General features: G+C 41.3%; 1 protein-coding gene across 2 annotated transcripts in view; it reads right to left on the minus strand.

Moving 5' to 3' along the window:
- The window catches only part of GUCY2C (guanylate cyclase 2C), a 105022-nt gene that overhangs the window by 54225 nt on the left and 40705 nt on the right, over positions 1 to 10092 (minus strand). The window contains exons 5-9 of one of the 2 annotated variants that reach the window (XM_024733367.1): positions 9181 to 9245; positions 6154 to 6369; positions 3732 to 3853; positions 2189 to 2285; positions 62 to 179 (exon numbers count right to left, since the gene is read on the minus strand). In XM_024733367.1, coding sequence (XP_024589135.1) covers positions 62 to 179; positions 2189 to 2285; positions 3732 to 3853; positions 6154 to 6369; positions 9181 to 9245 — 618 coding nt within the window. Of the gene's footprint in view, positions 1 to 61; positions 180 to 2188; positions 2286 to 3731; positions 3854 to 6153; positions 7264 to 9180; positions 9246 to 10092 lie in introns of both variants that reach the window. The other variant, XM_024733368.1, reaches the window with a different exon arrangement.

Below are 10092 nucleotides of genomic sequence, written 5' to 3' on the forward strand. Positions count from 1 at the left end.
ACAACAAAAAAAAAAAAAAAAAAAAAAAAAAAAAATATATATATATGTATATGAAGCTTACCAGTGATACATTCTTGGAGAAAGAGCTATTTGAGACAGATTTTTCAGGAGGCAGTGTCAGAACAAGAACATTTTTCATATAGTCGGGGGCTGTAACATTGTCCATGAAGTAATGGTCACTGGAATAAAAAATACAAGTTTCTCATGAAAATTAGATTCCTCCAAAAATAGAAATGGAGCTTCTAAAATTCATACAGCAGCCTTGAAATAGTTTAAAACATCTTTTTCCTGCAAAACGTTCTACTTTTCCCAGATAAGTTTCTTCTACACCTGCTACCTTGAATAGCAGAAATTAAGCAGCTGTGGTTAACATACACAAATGGAAAGGAAGATCAGAACACAGATACTTATTTGAGGAAGCTTTCTTAGGGGCTCTGGGCACATAAGCTTGTTTTCAAGGCTTAATGACTCTTGGTTTATACCTGGAAACTTTCTTTTCCTTAAGTGCTCATAACACTTTAGAGATTTAGGGATAGGATAGAGAGACATTTTGTGAATTAAATTTACTTTCCAGATGGTGAAACATAAGCATGAAAAGACTAAGCATTTTCTCTAACACTGTAAGCTTCTTAACGTTAGATTATCGGTCCTTGTATCCTCGACTCCTAGACAGTGTTTGGTACATTGTGGACCCTCAATACCGTCTGGGATGGCACTGCCAATCATATGGGTCCCAAGCTTCCTAATCATTTTAATGTTTTAATATGCAAACAACCTGACAAGCTTGAACCGCTGTAACTAGGATGACCATCATTTAATAGGCAAACAGTAGGTGAACACATCTATGTACAGAGGACCGTGTTGAATAGTTTGCGTATATTGTCACATCTAATCCTAAAAGCACCCTTATAAAGTAGGCATTTTTATTCTCACTTTACAAATGAGAATCTCAAGATATACTAAGTAATACCCAAGAGGCAAATGAACCAGAAGTGTCAGAGTTAGAATTTGAACCCAAGTTATGTCTAGTTTCAAATGAATCTATCTCATGAGCATTCCGAAACAGACCCAGAGGTCCTTAGGGAATAGTGACAAAAGAATGCCAACACTTCGGCAGTTGATTGAGGATTTGCTAAAAATAAAATTACACCAGCCTGGTTACATTGAGGCCTCCTTCCAGAGGGCAAAGCAGCTATTGAAAGCAGCTATCAATGTGGCTGTAGGAATAAAATGTTGATCATTTTTCCCTCTTTTTAGTATTCTGCAGCTAAAAGGCTCGGTTGACTAGCTTATCTTTGTGAACAAGATAGGCCTGCAGTTCCTATGCTTCATTTTTCTCAATACTGGGACAAGTGCATTTAGTGTGGGTGAAATGACTAGGCAAATATGATATAGTGCAGGAATAGCTTCTGGTCTGAATACGGACAGGGAATGATTAATGATCCAATCAGATAAGTGAAGTCATATGAGCTAGCTGATGGGGCAAGGGACACAGGTGTAGCAGCAACACCTTTTTTAAGCCTCATCTGACTCAGATATTACCTTTGCACAGTTTGTTTGTGGGGTCTCCAACCATGTTAGAAAATGAGTAGTGAAAAGAGGGAATGTGATAAAAGGTAGTTTCTGTTCTCCAGAATTTTCTCCCCTTAGTTCCAGATAAGTGCAGAGGAAAAGATCACCACCCAATGACTATACCACAGAGGGCAAAGAATAACTGTGTAAATCAAATTCACTTAATGGGAACTTTTCTCTTACCGAAGGTGGCTGAAGGAAAAATAATCTAGGACCAAAGGCCATTAGCAATTGAAGGCATAGATAGGGCCCACGTTCTCAGAAATATGATTGGGATATTAGTTGATTTATTACTGCCTGGAAAAAAAACACCTTAAAATCAGGCTGAAGACCAGGATCTTTGTTGAATGAGCATGCGGGTTTAATGGGGATTTCATAAAACTTTTGTATCTGACATGATAGTGATGTCAAAGGTATACGTCTCTGCTAAAGCTATAATTAATTAAATAAGAATGAGGGTGTGATAAAGAAGAAATGAAACACTGGTTAAAGTATTATCTTCACACAGAATCCCATTTTAGGCTGTGCAAAACGTGAGAAAAGAGAATATCTTCCAGAAATCCTTAGAGTATTTCCTTTCTGAAAGGAGGAGAGTTCTTCCAAATATTATACCTACTTGAATAAATCCACTAGAATAATGACAGTGTCTTCAGCCACTGCTCGGTCACCCTTGAGGATGTTGATGGTGTTTGGTGTACCACACGTAACAATCACTGCAGGAGAGAGAGCAAGACAGGGAGAAAAATATACAATAGTCTACTCCCAAGCAGGAAGGGAACCAGGGGCCTGAATGTGAACCCAGTAAAGTCCATGCTACCTTCGTGTTTTAAGATTAACACCAGTTCCTCCAATTTACTCCCCCACTCCTTTTATTTTTCATTTACAGTCACAGAAGCAGAGGAGAACTGCATGGGATCTTAAAAAGAATCATCTAGTCCTTGCCCTTAATTTTACTGATTTAAGGAGGCTGTAGCTAAAATGTCAATGAGATAAAAAAACCGGTGGATGAATAATTCTGATAGACAAGTATTGGAGTCTGGCTTCGTGCTTATTCCATTACACGAGGCTGGAGTAGTTATAGAAGCTATTTTCAGTGGTAAGTGAAGGGCACTGCCACTTGTAAAGTAGCTGGAAAAGATATAAATTAATGTGAGAATTTATGAAGTCTTCCTAAGCACCTTTCCTTGGGTTTTGGTTGCAGCTTCTTTGCTCAGAAAGTGATTTCAGTGATCGAGTTCCAGTCTGATTCTCTAAGCTCTCCTATCCACTGCAGCCAGATTTCCCAAATGCATGGATTGATGAGTAAGATGAATAAGCTGGGAGACACTTCATTAGATCTGCTCACACACTGTGCTGTCCAGTTGAACTGTAAACACTTTAGGGACATGAATCATCTTATATTTCTTGTTCCCCATATCTTGGTTAACGTTTTGCATATGGTAGGCTCTTAATATGGCAAATGCTTAATTATAACAGCAAAAGATATTTCAAGCGATACCAGGAAATCCTGACAAGCAAGAACATTTCCTCGTAGAAAATTCCACAGTTGATTCCTTTGCTCCTGATATATTCTTATTTGCAAAAAGAATTCTGTGGAAAGTGAAATAAATCACCAAATAACTTAGTATCCCATTGGCCTTTCACACTTGGCCTATAACTGAGAGATCACTAGGCAGGTAAAATACCGACAGAGTAAAGCAAAGTGAGACAATCCTTGCCTACCTGGTAATTTTGCTTAAGGCTACATATCAATAAATACATCCTCTTGGTCACCAGGGGACGAGGGTTCAGAATATTTGAGAATTCGTCACAAATCCAACAATATATTAGATTGTGGTGAACTTAAAAAGCAGTTTACTAATAGTGGATCGTGATATCATTTTTGGCTTATAAAAGCTGGATTTTAGCATCATCATTACTTTCATAATGTTAATATATTTGCAGAACATTACTTAGCTAATTTTGCTCAGAGGATAAGGTTTTAATCAGCAAAAGGAACAGTATAACGGAGGTGCACGCAGCTACAGATCTCTGCAAATATATACAAAATATACAGTAACGATGATAGCTCTGTGGTGGTAGATTTGTCAAAATGACTCATAGGGAGGTGATGGTTGTGTGGACGTAGCTGGCCAAAAATTATCTTCATGTCTTCTTACCGTTGCTTTTCCTGTTCTGGTCCATTAAGATACGCTGAAACTCGTCATCCCTTCTCAGCGTCCCCTTGAAGGTAAGTTTCTGAGAAAAATAGGAAACTCCAGCCTCCAGAGCATTGAGGTACCTAGAACAGAAAAAAAGAGAAACTCTAAGAAATCAGCTTAGTTTCTTCATGGCTTTCCATGTTGTTTGCTCACTGTTTACAGATCTGTCCAGGGACTTGTTCACCTAAAATTCATTTTCTACCACTAACACAATAGACAATACACAGCGTGATACCAATGGTTAGGACTACGGACATCTAATTTAGGGAAAGTTTTAGGGAATCTTCGTGTATATATACAGATAGTAGACATTTGGCAAATCCCTTATAATGGCTTCTTGTTATTTGCTGAAGGAAGACTATTCTGCTTGTCCCATTATCACAGATAAATGGAAACTTGTGAATCTATAGTACAAAAATTCAGAGTTGATAGGAATAATTTCTCCTACTGTGTGAAAAGGACTTTTGTGTGCTCTAAGTTCACCCCAAACTTTCTAGGGTGCTGCCTTAGGGCTGATTCTTGTGTGTTCCCAGGGGTACCCTATTTTGGTCCTCTGGATGCTTTGGTGGAGAGCTACTGCAGACTCCTTCAAGAGATTCTTTCTGTCACCTTTGCTGGAGTTGTGTGAGCCTTGTGATTTTATTTTAGCAATGGTACCCAATATCCTGCTCTCCCCACCACCCTTATTCCTCTGAAAAGCTGTGAGAGAAATGATTTCTAACTTGTGTAGGACAGGCAGAATGCACATTCTCTGCTATCATATGTTGCACGGCAATATGACAGCATTTACTTCTCATTTCCCTTCTCCTTATCTGTAAAATGGAGATCATAGTACTTGTTCTCTTTTCTTTAGAGGGTTTATCTTCATGAAAATATATTTATTGGGACTTCCCTGGTGGTCGAGTAGTAAAGAATCCACCTTACAATGCAGGGCACGTGGGTGTGATCTCTGGTCAGGGAACGAAGATCCCAAATGCTGGGGCAACTAAGCCCGCATGTCACAACTACTGAGCTTGCACGCCTCAACTAGAGCCTGCGTGCCGCAACTAAGATCCGACGCAGCCAAGAAATAAATAAATAATAAATCTACAATATATAAATATCTATTGCTAGGTCACTTATGCCATTTGGGAAGAATTAGAAAAAAATTTAGTCAACGTATTTCCGATTACATAGACACTTTATGTCAATCATACTGAGACAACAAAATAAATCAGATCACTGTTAACTAAAAAACTCTAAGAGAAAATGCAACTTTTTGAAAATATGTTTAAAAAACATTTATTCAGAGTTCTCAAGACATATAACACACTCCATATGATTCTTTTTTATTAATATGAAACATTAGCTGCACATCCTATAGAATAAACGTTCATTATTCAATTGAATCTGTAGACCTCATATCCTAAGACTGTCAGCCTCAACATCAGACTCTCCTTCTTACACCACTACATTCTAGTAGTTAATAACAATCTGGGTAGAGGTCAGGAAGAAAATTGTGGCCATCTTGAATAACTCCATGCACTCCTTTTAGGAAATAAGTATTAGGTAACTTTTAAAACATGTTCTTGAAAAGACATTTTTCATTTGCTGTACAGCAAAACTAACACAACATTGTAAATCAGCTATACTTTACTCCAATAAATATTCTTTTAAAAAGAGAGACGTAGATGTAGAGAACGGACATGTTGACGCAGTGGGGAAACAGGTGGGTGGGACGAATTGGGAGATTAGGTTTGACATAAATACTCTACCATATGTAAAACAGATAGCCAGTGGGAACCTGCTGTATAGCACAGGGAGCTCAGCTCTGTGCTCTGTGATGACCTAGGTGGGAGGGAGGTCCAAAAGGGAGGGGATATAGATATGCATATAGCTGATTTACTTTGTTGTACAGCAGAAACTAACACAACACTGTAAAGCAATTTTACTCCAATAAAAAAAAAATGGCTTCAAACCAAAAAAGAAAAAGAAAGTGCTTAGTGCAATGTTTGGCAAAAAGTAAGGACTCAAAGAAAGTTGCTGTTAAAAAAAACAAACCAGACCTTTTTACCTGTTGCTACTGATTTAGATCATGGAATCAGTGAAGTCTACACTTCCAAGTGAAATTTCAATTTGACCTAAAGTTAATGGGTATCTACTTCAGAGAGCTACGCTTAATATACCTAGTTCAAACAGCCTTATCTAAATATATCTGCAGCTTAAGGATGAAATCAATTAATGTAAGCTATGTACCACTTGTGTGTAAGAAAGTGGGCTGGTTTCCATTCCCAATGCTACTATTCATGGAAGGCATGTCCGATAATAACTAGTGGCCTGCTGAGAGTTTATGGCTTCTCTCCCTGCTAAGTGCCAGAAAGACATTAATGTTCCTGCTTACCAGAAACAGTCCTCAGACTCGGTACCATTCTTGAAAACATAGGCAGTGTCCCAGGAAAAAGTTTTGAATGGAAAATAATCGACCTTCCAAAAGTCAACCAAGAAGTACGTCAACTTCCTAGCTGGAGACATCAGCCTGGTTAAAGTTTCTTTGTAGTCACACGACAATCCAAAACTTCCAGCTGAAATCATGGGATACTTCAAATCTGTGTCAAGGCTATGCCAAGGGGTGAGAGAGAAACCAGTATCAGGATTAACCTAAGTAGTACAAATAAGATCCCTCTTTAAGCTGTTTCAGCGTGTGGGTATAAATAACAAAAATGAAACAGGGTCATTCAAGCAGGTGTTCCATGCATATAGGTCTGTCCCTCACAGGTGAATCTAAAACAATATTTACGGAACGTATGCTATGTTCTACGCATACTCTGGGTGTTTTCTTGTATATGTGGCTTGGTTACTTCGTTTTATTCTAAAATGAATTGTCATTGGGTTGTCCTAACGTCTAGGCTAGGACATATGGATTTCGGGGAGTAGGGCAGAGAAAAAATAGAAAATGGGCCACCATAGCTACTACAAATGTTGTAAAGCCCAGAAGATGCCCTCTGCAGCTTCCCTCCATGCATTGCCTTATTGCCAGCTCTTCTACGGATGGCCTTTGAGACAGACATCACCTGAGGACCTTACTGTTTTCCTTCCGCTGCTTGGCCCACGGGTCTGCTTGTGGTCCCTTAAGCATAGCAAGCTTTATTTTCTACCAGGGTCTTTACAGATGCCAGAAATGCTGCTCCCCTCTGTCTTTGCCTGGCTGATACTTACTCACCCATCAGGTCCTTAATTAAACATCTCTTTATCCATCAGGACAGCTTTCCTTGATAACTAAGACCAGGAATCATGGGTGAGAACCTGTTGAATACCTGTCTCCTCCACCAGACTGCAAGCGCCACGAAGGTGGGATCACGCCCAGCTTGTTCACCGCAGCATTTCCGGTCTGCCTGCTTTATGTGTAGATGCTTCAGATGTATTTGATAAAGGGAGGAAAATGACCTCCCCTTCCATCTTCGGTGCTCCACTGAAAGGTTTCACTTGGGTGTCCTGCTTGCATTTCAAACACCTCACGGCCACAGTTAAATTTGTCTCTTAGTTTTGTTTCTCAGAACTGTTCCTTATCCTGATTTTCCCATTTCTTTTAGCGTTTTGATATCTCAAAGCCTTTTCAACAACTACTTTTCATCCCACACTCCAATATCCGATCAGTTATCAAATGCTATTGATTCTACTTTTAAATATCTTTAAGGCGATCCTCCTATTCCAAGTCAATTGCTTCCTCACTAGTTCAGGATCTCTTCCTCCCCTGCTGCTTTTCCTGTCCTCAGTCTCTCCTGGTGGGCTCCAGCCTTTCCTCTACACTGTTTCCAATTATTCTTCCCCAAAGTTCAGCTGCTTCTGATGGCACTTCCCTGCTGTTTTAGTGGTTTCTGATGCAAATCTAATTAAAAACCCTTCCCTCACTTAGAACTCATGGCCACCCAAATACGGCCCTATCTGATTTTCCTAGTTTTCTCTCTACTACTCCCCTATACATCTCTTTCACTCCAGTTAATACAGACTTTCACAAATTTTCTACACTTCCCTGATGCTTTGCTTTCACATATGCTTCTCCCTCTGCTGGCTGGGATGCTTATCACATCATCTCTACCCATTACAATTTAACCCGTTCTTCAACACTCAACTCATATACCATCTCCTACATGAAGTCTTTCTCCTCTTGAAGCTTAATTCTCCCATCCAGAGGGACCATTTCCTCTGTGCATCCATAGCACCTTGCTTGTACTTCTCTAAGGGAACCTGTCCCACTCTGCCTTGTATTGGTCACCAGTGTCCTTGTCACCTTCTCTATTTTACTTAATTGTCTCCGCTCTGACACAACAAAAATGCGTCTTTGCACATGGAAGTTCCTCATAAGCGGTGAATCAACGTTCTACTTCTCCCTTCCTTCTGGGCACACTCTCCAGCAATATCAGTGAATGGTCAGGTAAGATGACAGCTGGGAATGAGCACAAGGAAGATGAGGGTCTGTATTCGTCTGCACTTCGGTACAGAAGAGGAGGTCAAATGTGCTTCTGTGGGGTGTCTATTGTCTGTGTGGGTTTGAACGTCTGCGTCTGTTTATACAGCTGGGTGGGAGGTGTGAGAAGCAGACTTGGCAACAGAAATTTCAGAAGTCTAACGTCTACCCTTCAAAACCTATTGCAAGTGTTCCTTCAGCATAGTTTTCTCTGTGTAGACAAAGGGTGATCCTTGATTCACGGGGAGATGAAACAGGGGAAAGAAAGGCATGTGAGAGGGATTTGGATTGGGGGAGAGGTGATCTGGCAGAACAAAGTGTTTTGCAGTGAGGAGAATTATGCCGAATGAAATGATCGAAAGGGATGAGGGCGATTTTCCCAAAGCCAGGAAGTATTTTCACTCTAAATACAGTGGAAGCTTTTTCTTTTTTTTCTAAGCTGATAAGGGCACTGTGCAGAGTACTTTAGTATGTTATATATATAATCCTCAAATAGTGCTTTGAAATAAGAACCCTGCTACCTCCCCTATTCTTACAGCCCTAAGGAGGGAACGGAGCCCTGTTAATGCCCTAGGGTGCTGCACTTTCCTTTGTGTTTGGGCACATTCTGCCCATACTTCCAGGAAGATTTCCTTTATTCAACTCTCAAAATATCTAAGTTCACTATCTTCCCTGTGTCCTGCCTGGAGTCTAACTTTTCACCTCTACCTTTTTGCTTTTCAAGCTCAGATGTTAGTAACAGAAGCGGAATATCTACTGTCATCCACCCCACACTGAGCAAAGGCAGAGTTACCCGGATGAGGGAATGACAGTTATAGAGAGACTGTAACATACGAGGGCCCTGGCACCCTCAGTTGTATTGCCCTGAGTAGACTGCTGTTTGATACATCAGTTAAATCTTGATATGATGTCCTGACTTCAATTCACAGGGGCATGAAAACAACAACAAACCAAACTACTTACTACATCTGGAAGGTGGAATAGGTACACGTGGGCCCCATGAGGACACATCCCATCTGTTTGGTCCTCTGTAGGAGAAAAAAATAACAACCAATTCCTAAAACTAAAAGTATGAATCAATGCACAGGAAAGAACCAGCAAGGGGAAGACTCCCAGAAGGCTAGAAAGCGGGCCTCTCGAGATGTTAGAATGTAGAGCAGAAAGGAGCCACGTGCATGCCTTGGGCTGGGCGAGGGCCAGCCGAGGGATAGAGGGGTCCGAGAGGGGAGAGGCTGCGGATGGAGGGAAGGGCATCCCACTGAAGGTGAGCTGACTGACGTGACCCTGGACTCTATCAAGAGGAGGATGTCCAGTGGTGGGAGAGGGACTGGCAGACTGTCACATTAGCAGTTATCTGTAGGTCAAGGGGTGAAGACGCTAGATTTGGAGGTGCTATGCAAGGACAGGGCAAGTTTCGGGTTTAGGGAGAGCTACAAAGCGGGGCTGGAGAGAACAAAACGCAGTGTGGCCGGGTGAGAGACTATAGATCTTAATTCCACTCTTTCTCAAGGGGAAACTGATTAGGAGCATTCCGTTGTTGGTGCTGGAGAATGAGGTGGGACCTCCCACCTCCGGAGCCAGGGAGGAGGCACACCTGTTTATTAAACTCCCCTTGCTCGCTCCTTGCCTTCCCATGATCAAGAATGACCACTTCCTGGGCTCCCCTGGTGGTGCAGTGGTTGAGAGTCCGCCTGCCGATGCAGGGGACGCGGGTTCGTGCCCCGGTCCGGGAAGATACCACATGCCGCAGAGCAGCTGGGCCCGTGAGCCATGGCCGCTGAGCCTGCGCGTCCGGAGCCTGTGCTCCTCAACGGGAGAGGCCACAACAGTGAGAGGCCCGCGTACCGCAAAAAAAAAAAAAAAAAAAAAAAAAAA

The sequence above is a fragment of the Neophocaena asiaeorientalis genome, unplaced genomic scaffold (assembly GCF_003031525.2).
Source record: "Neophocaena asiaeorientalis asiaeorientalis breed wild unplaced genomic scaffold, Neophocaena_asiaeorientalis_V1.1 scaffold150, whole genome shotgun sequence".
Taxonomy (NCBI): domain Eukaryota; kingdom Metazoa; phylum Chordata; class Mammalia; order Artiodactyla; family Phocoenidae; genus Neophocaena; species Neophocaena asiaeorientalis.